The sequence below is a fragment of the Oncorhynchus gorbuscha genome, linkage group LG15 (genome assembly GCF_021184085.1).
Source record: "Oncorhynchus gorbuscha isolate QuinsamMale2020 ecotype Even-year linkage group LG15, OgorEven_v1.0, whole genome shotgun sequence".
NCBI classification, from domain to species: Eukaryota; Metazoa; Chordata; class Actinopteri; order Salmoniformes; family Salmonidae; genus Oncorhynchus; species Oncorhynchus gorbuscha.
Window position 1 is genome coordinate 12,431,495 of NC_060187.1, and position 24,928 is coordinate 12,456,422.

At 40.9% G+C, this 24,928-nt stretch overlaps 2 protein-coding genes across 13 annotated transcripts in view; both read left to right on the top strand.

Annotated features, from left to right (window-relative positions):
- The window catches only part of LOC123996629 (phosphodiesterase 4D interacting protein), a 106,649-nt gene extending 90,505 nt beyond the window's left edge, over positions 1-16,144 (top strand). For 5 of the 6 annotated variants that reach the window (XM_046300153.1, XM_046300150.1, XM_046300149.1 and 2 more), the window contains 5 exons: positions 2,457-2,600; positions 2,842-2,977; positions 12,823-12,869; positions 13,216-13,300; positions 14,678-16,144. In XM_046300153.1, the coding sequence (XP_046156109.1) occupies positions 2,457-2,600; positions 2,842-2,977; positions 12,823-12,869; positions 13,216-13,300; positions 14,678-14,859 (594 nt within the window). In that variant the 3' untranslated portion in view covers positions 14,860-16,144. The remainder of the gene's footprint in view (positions 1-2,456; positions 2,601-2,841; positions 2,978-12,822; positions 12,870-13,215; positions 13,301-14,677) is intronic. The other variant, XM_046300151.1, reaches the window with a different exon arrangement.
- Positions 16,145-16,486: 342 nt separating this feature from the next.
- mast2 (microtubule associated serine/threonine kinase 2) overlaps positions 16,487-24,928 on the top strand; it is a 303,372-nt gene continuing 294,930 nt past the window's right edge. For all 7 annotated transcript variants that reach the window (XM_046300154.1, XM_046300155.1, XM_046300156.1 and 4 more), the window contains exon 1: positions 16,487-17,400. In XM_046300154.1, the coding sequence (XP_046156110.1) occupies positions 17,326-17,400 (75 nt within the window). In that variant the 5' untranslated portion in view covers positions 16,487-17,325. The remainder of the gene's footprint in view (positions 17,401-24,928) is intronic.

Consider the following 24,928-nt stretch of genomic DNA (forward strand, 5'->3'; position numbering starts at 1 on the left):
TACAGTATAGCTAGTTGAGCTGGTTTCATCTTAGTAGTGTTGTCTACAGTATAGCTAGTTGAGCTGGTTTCATCTTAGTAGTGTTGTGTACAGTATAGCTAGTTGAGCTGGTTTCATCTTAGTAGTGTTGTGTACAGTATAGCTAGTTGAGCTGGTTTCATCTTAGTAGTGTTGTGTACAGTATAGCTAGTTGAGCTGGTTTCATCTTAGTAGTGTTGTCTACAGTATAGCTAGTTGAGCTGGTTTCATCTTAGTAGTGTTGTGTACAGTATAGCTAGTTGAGCTGGTTTCATCTTAGTAGTGTTGTGTACAGTATAGCTAGTTGAGCTGGTTTCATCTTAGTAGTGTTGTCTACAGTATAGCTAGTTGAGCTGGTTTCATCTTAGTAGTGTTGTGTACAGTATAGCTAGTTGAGCTGGTTTCATCTTAGTAGTGTTGTGTACAGTATAGCTAGTTGAGCTGGTTTCATCTTAGTAGTGTTGTCTACAGTATAGCTAGTTGAGCTGGTTTCATCTTAGTAGTGTTGTCTACAGTATCTTAGTAGTGTTGTCTAGTATAGCTAGTTGAGCTGGTTTCATCTTAGTAGTGTTGTCTACAGTATAGCTAGTTGAGCTGGTTTCATCTTAGTAGTGTTGTCTACAGTATAGCTAGTTGAGCTGGTTTCATCTTAGTAGTGTTGTCTACAGTATAGCTAGTTGAGCTGGTTTCATCTTAGTAGTGTTGTCTACAGTATAGCTAGTTGAGCTGGTTTCATCTTAGTAGTGTTGTCTACAGTATAGCTAGTTGAGCTGGTTTCATCTTAGTAGTGTTGTCTACAGTATAGCTAGTTGAGCTGGTTTCATCTTAGTAGTGTTGTGTACAGTATAGCTAGTTGAGCTGGTTTCATCTTAGTAGTGTTGTCTACAGTATAGCTAGTTGAGCTGGTTTCATCTTAGTAGTGTTGTCTACAGTATAGCTAGTTGAGCTGGTTTCATCTTAGTAGTGTTGTCTACAGTATAGCTAGTTGAGCTGGTTTCATCTTAGTAGTGTTGTCTACAGTATAGCTAGTTGAGCTGGTTTCATCTTAGTAGTGTTGTCTACAGTATAGCTAGTTGAGCTGGTTTCATCTTAGTAGTGTTGTCTACAGTACAGTATAGCTAGTTGAGCTGGTTTCATCTTAGTAGTGTTGTCTACAGTAGCTATCTTAGCTAGTTGAGCTGGTTTCATCTTAGTAGTGTTGTCTACAGTATAGCTAGTTGAGCTGGTTTCATCTTAGTAGTGTTGTCTACAGTATAGCTAGTTGAGCTGGTTTCATCTTAGTAGCCAGTTGAGATGGTTTCATCTTAGTTGTGTACAGTATAGCTAGTTGAGCTGGTTTCATCTTAGAGCTGCTAGTTGAGCTGGTTTCATCTTAGTAGTGTTGTCAGTACAGTATAGCTAGTTGAGCTGGTTTCATCTTAGTAGTGTTGTGTACAGTATAGCTAGTTGAGCTGGTTTCATCTTAGTAGTGTTGTGTACAGTATAGCTAGTTGAGCTGGTTTCATCTTAGTAGTGTTGTGTACAGTATAGCTAGTTGAGCTGGTTTCATCTTAGTAGTGTTGTCTACAGTATAGCTAGTTGAGCTGGTTTCATCTTAGTATAGCTATCTTAGTAGTGTTGTCTACAGTAGCTAGTTGAGCTGGTTTCATCTTAGTAGTGTTGTGTACAGTATAGCTAGTTGAGCTGGTTTCATCTTAGTAGTGTTGTCTACAGTATAGCTAGTTGAGCTGGTTTCATCTTAGTAGTGTTGTCTACAGTATAGCTAGTTGAGCTGGTTTCATCTTAGTAGTGTTGTCTACAGTATAGCTAGTTGAGATGGTTTCATCTTAGTAGTGTTGTCTACAGTATAGCTAGTTGAGCTGGTTTCATCTTAGTAGTGTTGTCTACAGTATAGCTAGTTGAGCTGGTTTCATCTTAGTAGTGTTGTCTACAGTATAGCTAGTTGAGCTGGTTTCATCTTAGTAGTGTTGTCTACAGTATAGCTAGTTGAGCTGGTTTCATCTTAGTAGTGTTGTCTACAGTATAGCTAGTTGAGATGGTTTCATCTTAGTAGTGTTGTCTACAGTATAGCTAGTTGAGCTGGTTTCATCTTAGTAGTGTTGTCTACAGTATAGCTAGTTGAGCTGGTTTCATCTTAGTAGTGTTGTCTACAGTATAGCTAGTTGAGATGGTTTCATCTTAGTAGTGTTGTCTACAGTATAGCTAGTTGAGCTGGTTTCATCTTAGTAGTGTTGTCTACAGTATAGCTAGTTGAGATGGTTTCATCTTAGTAGTGTTGTCTACAGTAACCTGTAGCTAGTTGAGCTGAAAATATGTTAAACCTTGGATTGTTTACCTGTGTTTTAGTTAGATTAGTTTAGTCTAACTGTTTCTGTGGATCTCTCTCTCTCTCTCTCTCTCTCTCTCTCTCTCTCTCTCTCTCTCTCTCTGTGTGCCAGCCTGTGGACCCTGGCTGTGTGAGGAGTCTGCTGACCTGCTCTACAACCTTGAGGAAGATCCTCGAGGATGCCAGCTCCCTGCTCAGAATGTTCTGGAGGGCAGCATTGCCCAATAGTGAGGGGTCCACTCAGAGCACCAAGACGGTCAGAATCTTATTCTCTTTGTTTGTAAGAGTTAAATGAAGGGTATTTCATTATGCTGTTAGCGTGTCATTTGTGTCACTGCTCATGTTTGAGAGTGTGTCTGTATGCTTAGTGGGGATTTATGTTCATGGGTTTGTCACTAGGTGGACTCCCTGTAACCTCACTGCTCTTTACAGGGGGGTAGATTTCTGAAGTGTGACAGTGTGTGTGTGTGTGTGTGTGTGTGTGTGTGTGTGTCCAGGAGCTGTCTCTAAAGGAGGTCCACACCATGCGTCAGCGGATCTCAGAGCAGGAGGAGGCTCTAAAGGACGCCATGGAGAGACTGAAAAGCTCCAACCGCACCAAAGACAGTATGGAACACTTCATCGTCAGTCAACGTGAGTGACTCCTACCTCTCTCCCCCTCTTGGTCCTATATCTCTCCTCTTTTACCTCTCCCCTTCCTCCCCTCCCTCTTCTGTGTTCTTCTTTCTCTCTCCCCTGTCCTATCTTCTCCTTATATCATATTTCTCTCTGTTTCCCTCTGTCTATGTTTCTGTCTGTTTATCTCTGTCTGTGTTTATTTGTTTCTCTCTGTCTGTTTCTCTCTGCCTTTTTTTCTCTCTGCCTTTTTTTCTCTCTGCCTTTTTTTCTCTCTGCCTTTTTTTCTCTCTGCCTTTTTTTCTCTCTGTCTCTGTTTCTCTCTGTCTCTGTTTCTCTCTGTCTCTGTTTCTCTCTGTCTATGTTTCTGTCTGTTTCTCTCTGTCTTTGTTTCTCTCTGTCTTTGTTTCTCTCTGTCTTTGTTTCTCTCTGTCTTTGTTTCTCTCTGTCTGTTTCTCTCTGCCTTTTTTTCTCTCTGCCTTTTTTTCTCTCTGCCTTTTTTTCTCTCTGTCTCTGTTTCTCTCTGTCTCTGTTTCTCTATGTTTCTGTCTGTTTCTCTCTGTCTTTGTTTCTCTCTGTCTTTGTTTCTCTCTGTCTTTGTTTCTCTCTGTCTTTGTTTCTCTCTGTCTTTGTTTCTCTCTGTCTTTGTTTCTCTCTGTCTCTGTTTCTCTCTGTCTCTCTCTCTCCCTGTTTCTCTCTCTCTGTTTCTCTCTGTCTCTGTTTCTGTCTGTTTCTGTCTTTGTTTCTCTCTCTCTCTGTTTCTCTCTGTCTCTGTTTGTCTCTGTTTCTCTCTGTCTCTGTTTCTCTCTGTTTCTCTCTGTTTCTCTCTCTCTGTTTCTGTTTCTCTCTCTCTGTTTCTGTTTCTCTCTCTCTGTTTCTCTCTCTCTGTTTCTCTCTCTCTGTTTCTCTCTCTCTGTTTCTCTCTGTCTCTGTTTCTCTCTGTCTCTGTTTCTCTCTCTGTTTCTCTCTGTTTCTTTCTCTCTGTTTCTCTCTGTTTCTTTCTCTCTGTTTCTCTCTGTCTATGTTTCTCTCTGTCTATGTTTCTCTCTGTCTATGTTTCTCTCTGTCTGTTTCTCTCTGTCTATGTTTCTGTCTGTCTGTTTCTCTGTCTATGTTTCTGTCTGTCTGTTTCTCTGTCTGTTTCTGTCTGTCTGTTTCTCTGTCTATGTTTCTGTCTGTCTATGTTTCTGTCTGTCTGTTTCTCTGTCTATGTTTCTGTCTGTCTATGTTTCTGTCTGTTTCTCTGTCTATGTTTCTGTCTGTTTCTCTCTCTCTTTGTTTCTCTGTCTGTTTCTCTCTCTCTTTGTTTCTCTGTCTGTTTCTCTCTCTTTGTTTCTCTGTCTGTTTCTCTCTCTCTTTGTTTCTCTGTCTGTTTCTCTCTCTCTTTGTTTCTCTTCTGTTTCTCTCTCTCTGTTCTCTCTCTTTGTTTCTCTGTCTGTTTCTCTCTCTCTTTGTTTCTCTGTCTGTTTCTCTCTCTTTGTTTCTCTGTCTGTTTCTCTCTCTTTGTTTCTCTGTCTGTTTCTCTCTCTCTTTGTTTCTCTGTCTGTTTCTCTCTCTCTTTGTTTCTCTGTCTGTTTCTCTCTCTCTTTGTTTCTCTGTCTGTTTCTCTCTCTCTTTGTTTCTCTGTCTGTTTCTCTCTCTCTTTGTTTCTCTGTCTGTTTCTCTCTCTCTTTGTTTCTCTGTCTGTTTCTCTCTCTCTTTGTTTCTCTGTCTGTTTCTCTCTCTCTTTGTTTCTCTGTCTGTTTCTCTCTCTCTTTGTTTCTCTGTCTGTTTCTCTCTCTCTTTGTTTCTCTGTCTGTTTCTCTCTCTCTTTGTTTCTCTGTCTGTTTCTCTCTCTCTTTGTTTCTCTGTCTGTTTCTCTCTCTCTTTGTTTCTCTGTCTGTTTCTCTCTGTCTGTTTCTCTGTCTGTTTCTCTCTGTCTGTTTCTCTCTCTGTCTGTTTCTCTCTGTTGTTTCTCTGTCTGTTTCTCTCTCTTTGTTTCTCTGTCTGTTTCTCTCTCTTTGTTTCTCTGTCTGTTTCTCTCTCTTTGTTTCTCTGTCTGTTTCTCTCTCTTTGTTTCTCTGTCTGTTTCTCTCTGTCTGTTTCTCTCTTTGTTTCTCTGTCTTTCTCTCTCTTTGTTTCTCTGTCTGTTTCTCTCTGTCTGTTTCTCTGTCTATGTTTCTCTCTGTCTGTTTCTCTGTCTATGTTTCTCTCTGTCTGTTTCTCTCTGTCTGTTTCTCTCTGTCTGTTTCTCTCTGTCTGTTTCTCTCTGTCTTTGTTTCTCTCTGTCTTTGTTTCTCTCTGTCTTTGTTTCTCTCTGTCTTTGTTTCTCTCTGTCTTTGTTTCTCTCTGTCTTTGTTTCTCTCTGTCTCTGTTTCTCTCTGTCTCTGTTTCTCTCTGTCTCTCTCTCTCCCTGTTTCTCTCTCTCTGTCTCTGTTTCTTTCTGTTTCTGTCTGTTTCTGTCTTTGTTTCTCTCTCTCTCTGTTTCTCTCTGTCTCTGTTTCTCTCTGTCTGTTTCTCTCTGTCTCTGTTTCTCTCTCTCTGTTTCTGTTTCTCTCTCTCTGTTTCTCTGTTTCTCTCTCTCTGTTTCTCTCTCTCTGTTTCTGTCTGTCTGTATCTCTCTGTCTATGTTTCTGTCTGTTTCTCTCTGTCTCTGTTTCTCTGTCTGTTTCTCTCTGTTTCTCTGTCTGTTTCTCTCTGTTTCTCTGTCTGTTTCTCTGTCTCTTTGTTTCTTTGTCTGTTTCCCTCTGTCTTTGTTTCCCTCTGTCTTTGTTTCCCTCTGTCTTTGTTTCCCTCTGTCTTTGTTTCCCTCTGTCTGTGTTTCCCTCTGTCTGTGTTTATTTGTTTCTCTCTGTCTGTTTCTCTCTGTCTTTGTTTACATTTACATTTACATGTCATTTAGCTCTTTATCCAGAGCGACTTCTCTCTTCACTTTATGACATGTTTCTCTCTGTTTCTGTGTCTCTCTTTGTTTCTCTCTGTCTGTGTTTATTTGTTTCTCTCTGTCTGTTTCTCTCTGTCTGTTTCTCTGTCTATGTTTCTCTCTGTCTGTTTCTCTGTCTATGTTTCTCTCTGTCTGTTTCTCTCTGTCTGTTTCTCTCTGTCTGTTTCTCTCTGTCTTTGTTTCTCTCTGTCTGTTTCTCTCTGTCTTTGTTTCTCTCTGTCTTTGTTTCTCTCTGTCTTTGTTTCTCTCTGTCTTTGTTTCTCTCTGTCTTTGTTTCTCTCTGTCTTTGTTTCTCTCTGTCTCTGTTTCTCTCTGTCTCTGTTTCTCTCTGTCTCTCTCTCTCTCCTGTTTCTCTCTGTCTCTGTCTCTGTTTCTTCTGTTTCTGTCTGTTTCTGTCTTTGTTTCTCTCTCTCTCTGTTTCTCTCTGTCTCTGTTTCTCTCTGTCTGTTTCTCTCTGTCTCTGTTTCTCTCTGTTTCTCTGTTTCTCTCTCTCTGTTTCTGTTTCTCTCTCTCTGTTTCTCTGTTTCTCTCTCTCTGTTTCTCTCTCTCTGTTTCTGTCTGTCTGTATCTCTCTGTCTATGTTTCTGTCTGTTTCTCTCTGTCTCTGTTTCTCTGTCTGTTTCTCTCTGTTTCTCTGTCTGTTTCTCTCTGTTTCTCTGTCTGTTTCTCTGTCTCTTTGTTTCTTTGTCTGTTTCCCTCTGTCTTTGTTTCCCTCTGTCTTTGTTTCCCTCTGTCTTTGTTTCCCTCTGTCTTTGTTTCCCTCTGTCTGTGTTTCCCTCTGTCTGTGTTTATTTGTTTCTCTCTGTCTGTTTCTCTCTGTCTTTGTTTCTCTTTGTTTCTCTCTGTCTTTGTTTCTCTCTGTCTGTGTTTATTTGTTTCTCTCTGTCTGTTTCTCTCTGTCTTTGTTTCTCTTTGTTTCTCTCTGTCTTTGTTTCTCTCTGTCTTTGTTTCTCTGTGTTTATTTGTTTCTCTCTGTCTTTGTTTCTCTCTGTCTGTTTCTCTCTCTCTTTGTTTCTCTGTCTGTTTCTCTGTTTGTCTGTTTCTCTGTTTCTCTGTCTGTTTCTCTCTGTCTGTTTCTCTCTGTCTTTGTTTCTCTGTCTGTCTGTTTCTCTCTGTCTGTCTGTTTCTCTGTCTGTCTGTTTCTCTCTGTCTGTCTGTTTCTCTCTGTCTATGTTTCTGTCTGTCTGTCTGTTTCTCTCTGTCTATGTTTCTGTCTGTTTCTCTCTGTCTATGTTTCTGTCTGTTTCTCTCTGTCTATGTTTCTGTCTGTTTCTCTCTGTCTATGTTTCTGTCTGTCTGTTTCTCTCTGTCTATGTTTCTGTCTGTCTGTTTCTCTCTGTCTATGTTTCTGTCTGTCTGTTTCTCTCTGTCTATGTTTCTGTCTGTTTCTCTCTGTCTATGTTTCTGTCTGTTTCTCTCTGTTTCTCTGTCTGTTTCTCTGTCTGTTTCTCTCTGTCTGTTTCTCTCTGTCTTTGTTTCCCTCTGTCTGTGTTTATTTGTTTCTCTCTGTCTGTTTCTCTTTGTTTCTCTCTGTTTTTGTTTCTCTCTGTCTTTGTTTCTCTCTGTCTTTGTTTCTCTGTCTGTGTTTATTTGTTTCCCTCTGTCTGTTTCTCTCTGTCTGTGTTTATTTGTTTCTCTCTCTCTCTTTCCCTCTGTCTTTGTTTCCCTCTGTCTTTGTTTCCCTCTGTCTTTGTTTCTCTGTCTGTTTCTCTGTTTGTCTGTTTCTCTGTCTGTTTCTCTGTTTCTCTGTTTCTCTCTGTCTGTTTCTCTGTTTCTCTGTTTCTCTCTGTCTGTTTCTCTCTGTCTGTTTCTCTCTGTCTGTTTCTCTCTGTCTGTTTCTCTCTGTCTGTTTCCCTCTGTCTTTGTTTCCCTCTGTCTTTGTTTATTTGTTTCTCTCTGTCTGTTTCTCTTTGTTTCTCTCTGTTTTTGTTTCTCTCTGTCTTTGTTTCTCTCTGTCTTTGTTTCTCTGTCTGTGTTTATTTGTTTCTCTCTGTCTTTGTTTCTCTGTCTGTGTTTATTTGTTTCTCTCTCTCTTTGTTTCTCTGTCTGTTTCCCTCTGTCTTTGTTTATTTGTTTCTCTCTGTCTGTTTCTCTCTGTCTTTGTTTCTCTGTGTTTATTTGTTTCTCTCTGTCTTTGTTTCTCTCTGTCTGTTTCTCTCTCTTTGTTTCTCTGTCTGTTTCTCTGTTTCTCTGTCTGTTTCTCTCTGTCTGTGTTTATTTGTTTCTCTCTCTCTCTTTCCCTCTGTCTTTGTTTCCCTCTGTCTTTGTTTCCCTCTGTCTTTGTTTCTCTGTCTGTTTCTCTGTTTGTCTGTTTCTCTGTCTGTTTCTCTGTTTCTCTGTTTCTCTCTGTCTGTTTCTCTGTTTCTCTCTGTCTGTCTGTTTCTCTCTGTCTGTTTCTCTCTGTCTGTTTCTCTCTGTCTGTTTCTCTCTGTCTGTTTCCCTCTGTCTTTGTTTCCCTCTGTCTTTGTTTATTTGTTTCTCTCTGTCTTTGTTTCTCTGTCTGTTTCTCTCTGTCTGTTTCTCTCTGTCTATGTTTCTGTCTGTCTGTTTCTCTGTCTATGTTTCTGTCTGTCTGTTTCTCTCTGTTTCTCTGTCTATGTTTCTCTCTGTCTGTTTCTCTGTCTATGTTTCTGTCTGTCTATGTTTCTGTCTGTTTTTGTTTCTCTGTCTGTGTTTATTTGTTTCCCTCTGTCTGTGTTTATTTGTTTCTCTCTGTCTGTTTCTCTTTGTTTCTCTCTGTTTTTGTTTCTCTCTGTCTTTGTTTCTCTCTGTCTTTGTTTCTCTGTCTGTGTTTATTTGTTTCTCTCTGTCTTTGTTTCTCTGTCTGTGTTTATTTGTTTCTCTCTCTCTTTGTTTCTCTGTCTGTTTCCCTCTGTCTTTGTTTATTTGTTTCTCTCTGTCTGTTTCTCTCTGTCTTTGTTTCTCTGTGTTTATTTGTTTCTCTCTGTCTTTGTTTCTCTCTGTCTGTTTCTCTCTCTCTTTGTTTCTCTGTCTGTTTCTCTCTGTCTGTGTTTATTTGTTTCTCTCTCTCTCTTTCCCTCTGTCTTTGTTTCCCTCTGTCTTTGTTTCTCTGTCTGTTTCTCTGTTTGTCTGTTTCTCTGTCTGTTTGTCTGTTTCTCTGTCTGTTTCTCTGTTTCTCTCTGTCTGTTTCTCTGTTTCTCTCTGTCTGTTTCTCTCTGTCTGTTTCCCTCTGTCTGTTTCCCTCTGTCTTTGTTTATTTGTTTCTCTCTGTCTTTGTTTCTCTGTCTGTTTCTCTCTGTCTATGTTTCTGTCTGTCTGTTTCTCTGTCTATGTTTCTGTCTGTCTGTTTCTCTCTGTTTCTCTGTCTATGTTTCTCTCTGTCTGTTTCTCTGTCTATGTTTCTGTCTGTCTGTTTCTCTCTGTTTCTCTGTCTGTTTCTCTCTGTCTGTTTCTCTCTGTCTGTGTTTATTTGTTTCTCTCTGTCTGTTTCTCTCTGTCTGTGTTTATTTGTTTCTCTCTCTCTCTTTCCCTCTGTCTGTTTCCCTCTGTCTTTGTTTCCCTCTGTCTTTGTTTCCCTCTGTCTTTTTTTCTCTCTGTCTGTTTCTCTGTCTTTGTTTCTCTGTCTGTTTCTCTCTGTCTATGTTTCTCTGTCTGTTTCTCTCTGTCTATGTTTCTGTCTGTCTGTTTCTCTCTATGTTTCTGTCTGTCTGTTTCTCTCTGTTTCTCTGTCTGTTTCTCTCTGTCTGTTTCTCTCTGTCTGTTTCCCTCTGTCTTTGTTTCCCTCTGTCTGTTTCCCTCTGTCTTTGTTTCCCTCTGTCTGTTTTTATTTGTTTCTCTCTGTCTTTGTTTCCCTCTGTCTGTGTTTATTTGTTTCTCTCTCTCTGTTTCTCTCTGTCTGTGTTTATTTGTTTCTCTCTGTCTTTGTTTCCCTCTGTCTGTTTTTATTTGTTTCTCTCTGTCTTTGTTTCCCTCTGTCTGTGTTTATTTGTTTCTCTCTCTCTGTTTCTCTCTGTCTTTGTTTCTCTGTCTGTTTCTCTCTGTCTGTGTTTCTCTGTGTTTATTTGTTTCTCTCTGTCTTTGTTTCTCTGTCTGTTTCTCTCTGTCTTTGTTTCTCTGTCTGTTTCTCTGTTTCTCTCTGTCTGTTTCTCTCTGTCTGTTTCTCTCTGTCTGTTTCTGTCTGTCTGTCTGTCTGTCTGTCTGTCTGTCTGTCTGTCTGTCTGTCTGTCTGTCTGTCTGTCTGTCTGTCTGTCTGTCTGTCTGTCTGTCTGTCTGTCTGTCTGTCTGTTTCTCTGTTTCCCCCTGTCTGTTTCCCGCTGTCTGTTTCCCCCTGTCTGTTTCCCTCTGTCTGTTTCTCTCTATGTTTCCCCCTGTCTGTTTCCCTCTGTCTGTTTCTCTCTATGTTTCCCGCTGTCTGTTTCCCCCTGTCTGTTTCCCTCTGTCTGTTTCTCTCTGTCTGTGTTTATTTGTTTCTCTCTGTCTGTTTCTCTCAGTCTTTGTTTCTCTGTCTGTTTCTCTGTGTTTATTTGTTTCTCTCTGTTTCTCTCTGTCTTTGTTTCTCTCTGTCTGTTTCTCTCTGTCTGTTTCTCTGTTTCTCTCTGTCTGTCTGTCTCTCTGTTTCTCTCTGTCTGTCTGTTTCTCTCTGTCTGTCTGTTTCTCTCTATGTTTCCCGCTGTCTGTTTCCCGCTGTCTGTTTCCCGCTGTCTGTTTCCCGCTGTCTGTTTCCCGCTGTCTGTTTCCCCTGTCTGTTTCCCCCTGTCTGTTTCCCCCTGTCTGTTTCCCCCTGTCTGTTTCCCCCTGTCTGTTTCTCTCTGTCTGTTTCTCTCTGTCTGTTTCTCTCTCTTTGTTTCTCTCTCTGTTTCCCTTTGTCTCTCTCTCTGTTTCTCTCTGTCTGTTTCTCTCTGTCTGTTTCTCTCTCTTTGTTTCTCTCTCTGTTTCCCTTTGTCTCTCTCTCTGTTTCTCTGTTTCTCTCAGTCTATGTTTCTCTGTCTGTCTCTCTTTGTCTATGTCTCCATATGTTTCTCTTTGTCTGTCTCTGTCTGTCTGTTTCCCTCACTGTTTCTCGCTGTCTGTTTCTCTTTGTCTATGTCTCTATATGTTTCTCTCTGTCTGTTTCTCTCTGTCTTTGTTTCTCTGTCTGTTTCTCTCTGTCTTTGTTTCTCTGTCTGTTTCTCTCTGTCTTTGTTTCTCTGTCTGTTTCTCTCTGTCTTTGTTTCTCTGTCTATGTTTCTCTCTGTCTGTTTCTCTGTCTATGTTTCTGTCTGTCTGTTTCTCTCTGTCTGTTTCTCTGTTTCTCTGTTTCTCTGTCTGTTTCTCTCTCTCTTTGTTTCTCTGTCTGTTTCTCTCTGTCTGTGTTTATTTGTTTCTCTCTCTCTCTTTCCCTCTGTCTTTGTTTCTCTCTGTCTTTGTTTCTCTCTGTCTGTTTCTCTGTCTTTGTTTCCATCTGTCTTTGTTTCCATCTGTCTTTGTTTCCCTCTGTCTTTGTTTCCCTCTGTCTGTGTTTATTTTTTTCTCTCTGTCTATGTTTCTCTGTCTGTTTCTCTCTGTCTATGTTTCTCTGTCTGTTTCTCTCTGTCTATGTTTCTGTCTGTCTGTTTCTCTGTCTGTTTCCCTCTGTCTTTGTTTCCCTCTGTCTGTGTTTATTTGTTTCTCTCTGTCTTTTTTTCCCTCTGTCTGTGTTTATTTGTTTCTCTCTGTCTGTGTTTCTCTGTGTTTATTTGTTTCTCTCTGTCTGTTTCTCTCTGTCTTTGTTTCTCTGTCTGTTTCTCTCTGTCTTTGTTTCTCTCTGTCTTTGTTTCTCTGTGTCTGTTTCTCTGTGTCTGTTTCTCTCTGTCTGTTTCTCTCTGTCTGTTTCTCTCTGTCTGTTTCTCTCTGTCTGTCTGTCTGTCTGTCTGTCTGTCTGTCTGTCTGTCTGTCTGTCTGTCTGTCTGTCTGTCTGTCTGTCTGTCTGTCTGTCTGTCTGTCTGTCTGTCTGTCTGTCTGTCTGTCTGTCTGTCTGTCTGTCTGTCTGTCTGTCTGTCTCTCTCTCTGTCTGTCTGTTTCTCTGTCTGTTTCTCTGTCTGTTTGTTTCTCTGTTTCCCGCTGTCTGTTTCCCCCTGTCTGTTTCCCTCTGTCTGTTTGTTTCTCTGTTTCCCGCTGTCTGTTTCCCCCTGTCTGTTTCCCTCTGTCTGTTTCTCTCTATGTTTCCCCCTGTCTGTTTCTCTCTATGTTTCCCGCTGTCTGTTTCCCCCTGTCTTTCTCTCTGTCTGTGTTTATTTGTTTCTCTCTGTCTGTTTCTCTCAGTCTTTGTTTCTCTGTCTGTTTCTCTGTGTTTATTTGTTTCTCTCTGTTTCTCTCTGTCTGTTTCTCTCTGTCTGTTTCTCTCTGTCTGTTTCTCTCTGTCTGTCTGTCTCTCTGTTTCTCTCTGTCTGTCTGTCTCTCTCTATGTTTCCCCCTGTCTGTTTCCCCCTGTCTGTTTCCCCCTGTCTGTTTCCCCCTGTCTGTTTCTCTCTGTTTCCCGCTGTCTGTTTCTCTCTCTTTGTTTCTCTCTCTGTTTCCCTTTGTCTCTCTCTCTGTTTCTCTGTTTCTCTCAGTCTATGTTTCTCTGTCTGTCTCTCTTTGTCTATGTCTCCATATGTTTCTCTTTGTCTGTCTGTCTGTCTGTTTCCCTCACTGTTTCTCGCTGTCTGTTTCTCTTTGTCTATGTCTCTATATGTTTCTCTCTGTCTTTCTATCTCTGTGTGTGTGTGTGTGTGTGTGTGTGTGTGTGTGTGTGTGTGTGTGTGTGTGTGTGTGTGTGTGTGTGTGTGTGTGTGTGTGTGTGTGTGTGTGTGTGTGTGTGTGTGTGTGTGTGTGTGTGTGTGTGTGTGTGTGTGTGTGTGTGTGTGTGTCCCTCAGCACCGATTGTGTGAGGGCCTTGGGAATAAATTACTTTTGTGTTTGTGTGTGTTGAAGTGATGGGTCACAGATTAATCACAACAGTTTTGTTTCTGATTGTTTACAGTGTCAAGAACAAAGGATGTCTTGAAGAAGGCACGGACAAATTTAGAGGTGAGCTCACCCTTTTTGCAGGACTTATTGATTTCTTCTCACACCCTCTAGAACCCTCCACCCTCTAGAACTCTCCACCCTCTAGAACTCTCCACCCTCTAGAACTCTCCACCCTCTAGAACTCTCCACCCTCTAGAACTCTCCACCCTCTAGAACTCTCCACCCTCTAGAACTCTCCACCCTCTAGAACTCTCCACCCTCTTAATACTCTTAATCTACTTAAGAAAAACCCCTGTTAGCTATTCCGTCTCCTTTACCCCTTCCTCTCTCACATGCACTCTCTATATTTGTCTCTCTATCTACCTCTATTTCGCTCCATCTCTCGCTCTTCCTTGAGTTATTCCAGGAGAACGAGCAGAGAATGTCCTCCCTTGGCCTCACTTCTTTCCCCTCCTCCTCTTCCTCTTCCTCCCATCCCTGGGTTGGTAAAGGTATGACTCCCTGGCATGCTGTGCCTGTCAGTGTGCCTGTATCAGCATCCAGTAATCCACCCTGCCTATCTTTAAAGGCCCAAATGCAGCTGTTTTTTATCTCAACATCAAATTGTTTCTGAATAACAATGATGTACCTTACTATAATTGTTTTCCATTTAAATGGTCAACAACAAAACATCTTTCTCAATCATTAATTTTGCTACCTGTCTGGGAGTGGTCTGAATAAGAGGCCTAATTTGAGGGGTCTATTGGGAGGGATATGTAACCTGAAAATGACCTGTTATTGGCAGCGAGGTTTGGAACTGTCTTTGTTATTTGTATATAAACTTCTACAGCCTGGTGATGTCACCAGACGAGCCAAAACGCCACTCATTTAAAAACTGCAGATTAGAAGGTCCTGTGTGAAATAACACGCATCACATTTTTGCAGTGTTCACTTCATCAGCTGTTGTACAATTTAGAAAACACAGGAAAACTGAATTTTGACGGCACTGGGCCTTTAACCAGCTTCCTTCATAGAGTAGGAGGCCTACTGGCATTAAACAGCAGTGCATGATCCCCTCTTTGACGCAATCACTTGGTTAAACATGTTTATTTTGTAATACCATTGTACATATAACATTTTCTATCACCTACTTATTGGGATCATACTTGTTGTAGGCCTACCATCAGCAGATTTTAGTGACCCTGCGTGTGTGTGTGTGTGTGTGTGTGTGTGTGTGTGTGTGTGTGTGTGTGTGTGTGTGTGTGTGTGTGTGTGTGTGTGTGTGTGTGTGTGTGTGTGTGTGTGTGTGTGTGTGTGTGTGTGTGTGTGTGTGTGTTAAATTGACTCTGTTTAGGTTAGAGTGGAAATAAATAAGCATGTGAAGACAATTTGAGGTAATCATTGATGGAGTATTTTCATTGTCTTTATGTCAGAACGCAATGAATCCACATGACATAAGTCATGACATTACATAGTAACATGAAATATATATATATATATAGTACCAGTCAAATGTTTGGACACACTTACACATTCAAGGGTTTTTCTTTATTTTGACTATTTTCTACATTTCAGAATAGTAGTGAAGACATCAAAACTATGAAATAACACATGGAATCATGTAGTAACCAATAAAGTGTTAAACAAATCAAGACGTATTTTCATATTTAAGATTCTTCAAATTAGCCACCCTTTGCCTTGATGACAGCTTAGCACACTGTTATAAAATATATTTGGATTCGTTTAGAACTTTTTTACAATGTAGAAAATAGTGCAAATAAAGATAAACCCTTGAATGAGTCGGTGTGTTCCAACTGTTGACTGGTACTGTACAGTTCCTGTAAGAATGCTGACCCGTCCATCCTCTTTTGCCTCTTCCTTCCTCCCAGGTGAAAACCCAAGAGGTTTCTGTGAGCTCACCCAGTCTGCTGGTTGGGGTATCGTGAAACCCCACATCCAGGCTACATCACCCAGGACCCCTACGGTCCTGTGGCCTAATACCCAGGGTCTGACGTACCGCGTTCCCTACAGGCAGCTTCTTTGTGATGCACCAGCTCCAAGTTCCCCCTAATACTGGGAGACAGGATACTTCCTGTTTGAAACATGGGACATAATCTCAGGTTTCTGGTTAAATAGGGAGAACACTTTAGTTGAGTGGAGACTGTCTGATAGTCAGTAGGGGTTCAGCCAGGTGCTCTCTGTGATGCTGTTGTATGCCAAGCAGAACAGTGGTTAATGAATGTTGACGACTGTCTTATGTAGGTGTTACGAAGGTACCTCAACTGAAGTGTTTCCCCTATTTATCTGAGACATATATTATGTTTTGAGCTCTATATGAAACCTCTTCAAGGATCCTATGACAATCAACCTTGAACAAGCCAGGAATAGAGGCTTTTAAAAAGCCAAACAAGAATAAAGTGCTTCCTTTTCACGTCTAACAAGACAAGTTTGTAAGTGTGTGTATGTGTAAAGTAGTTGCATGTTGTTTGAGGGAAAAAAAAGCCATATTTATAGATGTTAGATACCTTGTTTCGTACGATACTTCTTCTGCCATTGAAATGGTCTGTTACTGATGTCACAAGATGTAAACACTATTCAGATTTTAAAGATCCTATGGATGGGTTGACCCTACAATTGTCTTCCTGCTGAACTACTAGAACCTGTAACCATACTAAAGATGTAAAGATTGTTCCCAGCTTTAAATCTAGTCTCTGGACCTGAGTCCTTAAAGCAGGCGGCATACTGCTGCCAGCTGCAATACATTCAACTATGACCTGCTGATGTATTCCAATGACCTATTTAAGAAAGTGACAGGAGCATTTGGTGCTTTGTCCAAAATAAGTTGTAACTGTTACATTTTTGATTTGAACAGAGTTGCCTCAGAGGCTAATGGACCACACAATGTTTTTTAATCCAAATTTGTAAAGTTGTTTTAATTTGGGCTAACATTTAAACCCTTCTAAGACAACAACAAAAAATGTCAATATTATTTTGATTAGATTTTTTTTCTTTTCTGTTGTGGTAACCATAGATGTTATTTTCTATTAACAAAATATGTGACAATCATCAGCAGGATATGTGAAAATTTGGTTTCTTACACTGAGATATGCAAAGCTGTATCTGTATAAGATAGTACATCTTACTGTATGTACATAATGGCAGGGGCGTACATTAAAACAGCTTGTTTTGTGTCAGGAAGAGGGGGTCTGGTGTCAAGGTCAGGGGCTTCATTTATTTTTTATGCATGTGTTGTATATCAAATCCAGTTTTGTTTGTTGAATTCTGTGAAATGCTTACTTTACAAGCCCTTGTTGTTTTAGGGAGAAGCTTTTCAATAAAACGGGACTAAAATATAATGTTTGTTCTTGGAAGATTTCTATAAACGTTTTTTTTTTACACACAATCATTTGAAGTGCTCAAGTTAGAACATTTACCCATTCCAACCACCGGATGGCAGCAGACACCAGCTCCTTCGCTCATCTACACGGGTCTCATGCCATGCGCTGCATGTTTATATCCAGTGCGTGCACCTTGTCTAGTTTGCATATGGAAAGCTGATTACAGGTCAGATTTTAATTACTTTCGAATGTATTGAATTTTGGCAACTTGAAGACATGCTGAACCTAGATCAGTGGTATAGGAGCAGGAGGCACTGCAGTTGAAACGTGAGAGGAGATTCAGGAAGCGAATCGTGACTTCACAGTCTGCACACAGTCACAGATCACCAAATCAGCAGCTCACACCGGCGACGATGGAAGAAGACTGACCATTTGAAAGAGAGGGCGAGGACAACCGATCGAGAGACATTCGTGAATAATAATACAATTTTTACTTTCCATTATAAGTTGGATGGAAGAAACTTAGAACATCTCTGCTACGTCACCTTGTCAAGAAGAAATGCCAAGTGTTTACAATGACAAGGTGTCTTTTGCAGGTAACGTTAGCTAGCTACGAAGCTGGCTTAGCTCGAGTCTAGCTAACCATCCATCCAGGTCTGTCTGATAGCGAAGTCACCGGGGTGCGTGGAGTTTGGAAAACATTTAATATCGTTTTTGGTGTACTGGTAATTGTACGAGCTCGCCTTTCATTTCTGTTCGCTCGATACCCTTGCTAGTTAGGTTTTCTCAGCTAGCTAGCTAGCCTGTAAGCTACATAACGGTGGCGCGTAAAATGCGGTAGCCAGGAAAAAGACAACCACGTTAACTAGAGAGCTTAGCTAGCTTGTACCTACAGCAACCAAGCGACTGACAACCTGTCAACATAGTTGTGACATTACTTCAGTTGCCGAGGATCATTTAGTCTGTTTGTGCCAACAAGTTAATTTGAACGGGGATTTATTTCTACGGTCGGATTTGACACCAGTTGGACTTGCTGAACACATCACAGCAACAGCAGGAGATATGAACTTCAAGTTTCCAAAGGAAATGCGAGGAAGACGTCGATACAGTTAGCTGGCTAGCCTAGCGTAAATTAGCTAAGCAGAGGCAGATATCTGTGAAACATTTCTTTTTGTCATATTTTTTCCCCACGTGAGAAAATGAAAAGAACCGAAAATAAAAACAAAAAACTAATTCCGGACCAGCACGGAAGCGGGACAGCGGCGAAAGATGTGGTGAGTTGTCATGACATGAGTGTTCTTCAGTAGACCAGCTAGCTACAATACAAAGCTTAGCTAAAAGACAGGTTTGGGTCCCACGAATAACCCAGCTAGGTCTCTACCTTTTATAGATGCAGAAATCAAGAACTGTGATTTTACTGGGTATTACTTAAGTCAGTGGTTATTGATTGTACTGAATACACGTCAAACTGATTGATTGACATGCTATTTTCTTGATTTGTTTTCGCAATTCCTATTCATTTGTTGCTGATTGGTCCTTGCACGAATCTCTTATGTATTATATGTAATACTGTATACTTTCTCATCTGTCCAACCTGCGTCAAGTCAGGTCACCTGCTGCACTGCATGACCTCACTCATCCTACTTTCAACCTATCTAAACACTGACTTAATCTGAGACATTTCAGAATAGAGTGAAAGAGAGTGAACACACACACACACAGCACAGGGTGGATGAGAAGGGCAGAGGTCAATGAGCACTTGATTTGGGATTATGTTGTTGAGGCATGTTTTAGTCCCACTGAGGGAGCAGGTGGTGTCATTTCGTCTGCTCTGCTAGTTCACTGCCCCAGGGAGCAGCACCATACCATAACCATTAATCAGATCAGGGACACTATTCATAAAGCCTCTCATCTGTTTTGCATTTTCAGATCATAATGAATAGACTGGGTAATTAGATCAGTACTCCTAAGATGCTTTCCCAAGCACTCCCATTATTCATGTTAGTACTGTATGTGCGCTCTCTGTAAGATGTTATGACTAGAGGAGGAGGGGAGCGAACATGCCAGTTGTTTTTGGGAGAATTATCTGGTAGGGAGCACCACAGTGTTTGGCCTTTCGGGTAAATGGGATAGGATTTGAATTTCAAATATTACGGCTAGAACATTGTTGGCGCTCAGAAAAATAATAATGCACAAGGTCAGGATCAGCATTCCCAATGTTGATTTCAGTGCTGCTCAACAACAACTGACTCTCAATATTTGATGTCTCACTCATATTTCATAATCAATAAACATATAAAATTGTCCCTCTGGAACATAAAGATCTGCAGGAGTTTATTGCTGTTGAAGTATGTTCTCGTAACTAGAAAGTTAGCATTGATTGAGTGATAGGTGGTGTAATATATTGCTCCACCCACTCTCTGGTGATATTGATGTCATAAAAGGGATCTTGATGTCATAAAAGGTCATCTGCTCTGATGCTCCACATTTCTTTTCACAAATGGTTTTGCTTTCAGCAGCATTTTGGAGAGCGAAGCTTTGCACTGTGTCCTCATTTATAAGCACCTATGAGAAAAATCTGGAGTATTTTCTAACCAGATTAGTGTGTTGGGAGGGAGGCAGTTTGATCTCAACTGGGGGAATTGCTTTATGATATTGTGGAATGCTAGACAGAAATGTTTACGTGCTCATTGCTGGCAGTTTTATGTAGTTTTGGTTGGAAGCAAATGGGTGTGCTGTTCACACAGTAGTATACACATTCAGTGCACACAGGAACCTTTCCCTCTGCAGTCAGTCTTTGACACTTTGATGTCCAGAACTGTGGGTTATAATGATGTCACTGTCAGGTGACACTTCTAAGGTGGTCTGAGGTCTCTGGCCCTGACACAGTTTGCAGACACACATCCTCTTCAAACAAAGGATTAACTAAATCCAACCTTACCTTGGGATTTGTGTGACTGTATTACCACCCTTGTCCTTCTTCCTAGTTACTGTTTAATGAAGGGCTGCGGTTTATTGTCTCCATATTGTGCAGTGGGTTCAGTGTTCTGCTGTTGAACTCCTTTGGTCCAGCCCAGGTTTACTGGCCTTATTGACATGGTATATTTAAGCAGTAAAAAACACAGCACGGCCCAGTAAAACAACTGTATCACAGTAGCACTTCACTGTGATCCAGATGATCTATTGCACCAGTGTTACAAGACAGCATTGCTTACTCCTACTGTGGTGTTTGATCTTGTGTTTTCAAATTGACACAATGAGCCATGAATGGGCCTCATTTTCTCTGGTTGATCTGGGGCTCTGGTTGATCTGGGCCTCTGGTTGATCTGGGCCTCTGGTTGATCTGGGCCTCTGGTTGATCTGGGGCTCTGGTTGATCTGGGGCTCTGGTTGATCTGGGCCTCTGGTTGATCTGGGGCTGGGTCTCAAGGAGTGTGTGTTGGAACAGTAGTAGAGCAGTAACTTTTGGACACCTGAACTAGGGTAATGTCTTCGAGTAATTAACAACCGTAAATGACTCCTGCTTCAGTGTGTCAGTTAGAACAGAAACAGAGGCTGTTTTTTTTTTTGCCAAGCGAATTAGCCCATATTGAGAAACGACTGAAATCTGCAGGGATTATGAATGCTGCACATTGCGGTGTTGTACATTTGTTTATTTTTCTATGGTGAAAGGAGGGGAGATATGCCAAGGGGCGTTTTCACACAGGCTCTTCAGTGTTCTGATGTCTCAATGCCATGAGAACATATAGCCTAGCCTTAGAAGACAGAGTCTCATGATAAGCAGGTCAGAGCAGCGGAAGCAAAATAACTTTAGTTGTCTCTTCATTGCATTGGTCTCAGTCTGTTCTTTGTTGAAATAAAGGTTTTATAATTGTGTATGTGGCTGTAAACAAACACAATCCTGTATTGAGTATGTCTGAATGGTGTTTCAAGGCATAGGTGGTGGAACGGGCTTTATATACTGTGTCCTTACATTTTTATTTATTTAACAAGGCAAGTCAGTTAAGAACAAATTCTTATTTACAATGACGGCCTAACCTGGACCTGGGCCAATAATAGGTTAGGATAGGTTAAGTAATCCTGTTTTAGATGCACTATTGTTATGACTGTCCCACTGGATGTCATAAGGTGAATGCACCAATTTGTAAGTCGCTCTGGATAAGAGCGTCTGCTAAATGACTTAAATGTAAATGTAAATGGGACACCCAATCACGGCCGGTTGTGATACAGCCTGGAATCCAACCAGCGCCTGTAGTGATGCCTCTAGCACTGAGATACAGTGCCTTAGATCGCTGTGCCACTCGGGAGCCCTTTGACTATATAAACTAGTGACCCGCAGTGTTTGTCATTATACCCTGATAAAGACAGTTTGTCTGTTAAAGTTGGTTATTCAATTACTTCATCTGAGCTCCTAGAGTGTGCAGCTCTCCCTTTTCAAATATATACATGCAACAATTTCAATGATTTCACTGAGTTACAGTTCATATACGCCCAACCACTGGGGAGCCAGTCCCAGCCAATCGGAATGAGTTTTTCCCCACAAATGGGATTTATTGCAGACAAAAATGTTTCATCAGCTTTCCGAGTGGCTGGCCTCAGACAATCCCACAGTTGAAGAAGCCGGATGTGGAGGTCCTGGGCTGGTATTGTTGTGATGCCGGTTGGACGTATTGCCAAATGATCTAAAAAGACGTTGGAGGCGGCTTATGGTAGAGAAATTAACATTAAATTCTCTGGCAACAGCTCTGTTGGACATTCCCGCAGTCAGCATGCCAATTGCATGCTCCCTCAACTTGAGATGTCTGTGGCATTGTGTTGTGTGACAAAACTGCACATTTTAGTGGTCTTTTATTGTCCCCCGCACAAGGTGCACCTGTGTAATGATCATGCTGTTCAATCAGCTTTTTATATGCCACACCTGTCAGGTGGATGGATTATCTTGGCATTGGAGATATTCTCACTAACAGGGATGTAAACAAATTTGTGCTAAACATTTAAGAGAAATAAGCCTTTTGTGCATATGGAAAGTTTCAGGGATCTTTTATTTCAGATCATGAAATCAACATCTTACATGTTGCGTTTATATTTTTGTTAATTGTAGATCCATGTCCATTTTCTCTGTGAAATGGTATTAGACTACCTTCAAGAGCTAAGACAGGATTCCGTTGGCCCCAACACACAGCCAGGACAGATGGCTGGGATGTACACTGGCAGCAAACAATGTTATATAAACCTTAAAAAAAAAATCCAAATCGGATTTTCATAGTTATGTAGCTTTAAAAACATTGTTCGATCAACATTACCTCAGAATTAATTTGACGACTCGTTCAGCAAAGAGGCTTTGGGATTGGTTAGATAATATGAAGCTACAGGGAGTTTAGCCGAGCACTGTGGATGTTTTCATACAGAACAAATCAGTCTATATCTGATTGTAGTAATCTATGCTGTAATGGGCCATGCATGCCCCTTATTCACCGACTGAAGGGTTCATGTGTGTTCACATTTCATGCTGCTGACAGTTGAGTTATTGTACAAATAGGATCGAGATGACCAAAAAGATCTTGTAGCTAGTAGAGGTCGACCGATTATGGTTTTTCAATGCCAATACCCATTTAAATCGGCCAATTTGTAAATGTATTTATTTGTAATAATGACAATTACAACAATACTGAATGAACACTGATTTTAACTTAATATAATACATCAATGAACATATGAAAGCTGGTGGTTCCTTTTAACATGATTCTTCAATATTCCCAGGTAAGATAAGGTTGTAGTTATTATAGGAATTAGGAATATTTCCCTCTATACCATTTGTATTTCATTAACCTTTGACTATTGGATGTTCTTATAGGCACTTTAGTATTGCCAGTGTAACAGTATAGCTTCTGTCCCGCTCCTCCCTGGGCTCGAACCAGGAACACAATGACAACAGCCACCCTCGAAGCAGCCACCCTCGAAGCAGCGTTACCCATGCAGAGCAAGGGGAATAACTACTTCAAGTCTCAGAGTGAGTGACGTTTGAAACGCTATTAGCGCACACCCCGCTAACTAGCTAGCCATTTCACATCGGTTACACCAGCCATTAGGCTGATGGGCTTGAAGTCATAAACAGCGCTGTGCTTGCAAAGAGTTGCTGGAAAAACGCACGAAAGTGCTGTTTGAATGAATGCTTACGAGCCTGCTGCTGCCTACCATCGCTCAGTCAGACTGCTCTATCAAATCATAGACTTAATTATATTGACACACAGAAATACGAGCCTTTGGTGATTAATATGGTCGAATCCAGAAACTATAATTTCGAAAACAAAATGTTTATTATTTCAGTGAAATACGCAACCGTTCTGTATTTTATCTAACGGGTGGCATCCCTAAGTCTAAATATTCTTGTTACATTGCACAACTTTCAATGTTATGTCATAATTACGTACAATTCTGGCAAATTAGTTTGCAATGAGCCATGCTGCCAAAACTGTTATACCCTGACTCTGCGTGCAATGAACGCAAGAGAAATGACGCAATTTCACCTAGTTCAAATTGCCTGCTAACCTGGATTTCTTTTAGCTAAATATGCAGGTTTAAAAATGTATACTTCTGTGTATTGATTTTAAGAAAGGCATTGGTGTTTATGGTTCGTTGCAGTCGTCCAAAGATTTTGCTTTTTTTGCAAATGGGCTTTTGTTAAATCATCCCCCAGCGTTGCATCGATTATATGCAATGCAGGACACACTAGATAAACTAGTAATATCATCAATCATGTGTAGTTATAACTGGTGATTATGATTGATTGTTTTTTATAAGAAGTTTAATGCTAGCTAGCAACTTACCTTGACTTCTACTGCATTCGCGTAACAGTCAGTCTCCTTGTGGAGTGCAACGAGAGGCAGGTCGTTTGAGTGTTGGACTAGTTACCTGTAAGGTTGCAAGATTGGATCCCAAAATCTGTCCTTCTGCTCCTGAACAAGGCAGTTAACCCACCAGACCCACCCACCAGTTAACCCACCAGGCCGTCATTGAAAATAAGAATGTGTTCTTAACTAACCTGCCTGGTTAAATAAAGGTGTATATATAAAAAATAAAAATACAAAAATTGGCAAAATCGGCTCCCAAAAATACCGATTTCTGATTGTTATGAAAACTTGAAATCGACCCTAATTAATCGGCGATTCCGATCTAGTAGCTTGCCCTTATTGTATAGAATGGCCATACTTCACACGGAGTGAAAACTTTTACAGATAAATCTTTTAAATGATTCCAGATTTTGAGTTGAGTTGGATATAGGTGAAGAAGAAAACAGTGAAATGTTTTTCTCAAAGTGCTTTGCTCCAACTCAGCAGCACAGTACCAATAGCGGCTTGTTATTGCTCCATACCGTTGAGTTTGCAACTGTTGTTATAAACAAGTTCAAGTCAATGACCTTTTAATGTTTTGTTTTGAATGTTGCAATACATCCGTTGATGTTGTCTATTCTCTTCCTTTTATGGTTTAACACAATTGATCCTTTTCAATTTGATCACAGCTCTAGCTATTTTAACCAAGGGGCATCAACTGTTAGGTCCTCAGTGCCAACATATTCTATTATTGTATTTTGCTAGTCCTATGCTATGTTTCATGGCCTATATCTGCCTTTTTGTTTTTGCAGTGAGTGGGTAACACTCCCTCCTGTACTTTAGAGCCACCTTCCCTTCCTCAGGTCTCTGTTACTCAGGTATAGGTCAGGGCATCATGATGTCACTGACTGACTGTAGCCTGAGGTTCCTCCCTGCTCTGCTCTCCTGGTCATTAGAGATCTCTTAGGTTATTAATTAACCAACAGCAGCAGCTTCTCTCTTTTCTCTCTGACGCTGCTCTAGCAGACCAAGGCCAGATATGACATAGGCCTGTTTAACTGGTAGCCCCCCCCCCTCAATGAGTCATGGTTGAGTGACTGACTGACTGCCACTGAGGAGCTATTGCTCTGGAATAGCCATGGCGGGCCCCCAGCTGCAGGTCCCAGTGCTGTCCAGGCAAACTGACTGGGGGTGATTCATCCAGAACCAGGGGTTAATGTCCCCATAAAGGGGTCCTGGGAGTGAGATGAGAGAGGGGGTGCAGCTGCAAGGGGCGAAGAAGAATAATTATTATTACTACCTCTTTATGCAGAATTATGAGTTAGATGGCTGCCATCTGTCACAGAAGACAGGCAAGTGTTGGCAAGGAGAGGCTGGCATCCAATTTCATCATACAGGGATCAGTGCATTAGAACAAGTCCCTCTCTGACAAGTACTGTCAGCTCTTGCCTTTCTCTGATGTTTCTCTTCTCCAGATAAATGTGATGGAAAGAAAATAAATAAAAGTACACCCCAGCCTAGGGCTGTGGCGGTCAAGCAAATAACTGTCGGTCTCACGGTAATTGACCTTTAATTAACTAACATAAACACATTTAGTATCTCCTGGCTTCCACACACAGCCTACAAGCCATTTTTAAAAAGTCTAATGAATCTGTGTAATATAGCCTACACCTTCACAATAAATCCATTATTTATTTTAGACAGGTCTACAGAAGCATGATGTGAAGAAAAGGTAGTCTTATTTCAGAAGAACAGAATAACATACTCTGAGTTGTCCTTCTGTTTGGTTCTGATGTGGCTATGCCAAATGGCTGTGGGCTACACTAGTTAATTTAGCAGACAAGATTAGCTTATAATTCTGTGGAATTATACAATTTTACAAAGCAGAATAAAATATAAATATTTTCTCAATGATTTGAGGGAGTGGGCATACTATTCTGTGTTGAGCGGTTAACAAATAAATAGGTACTCCT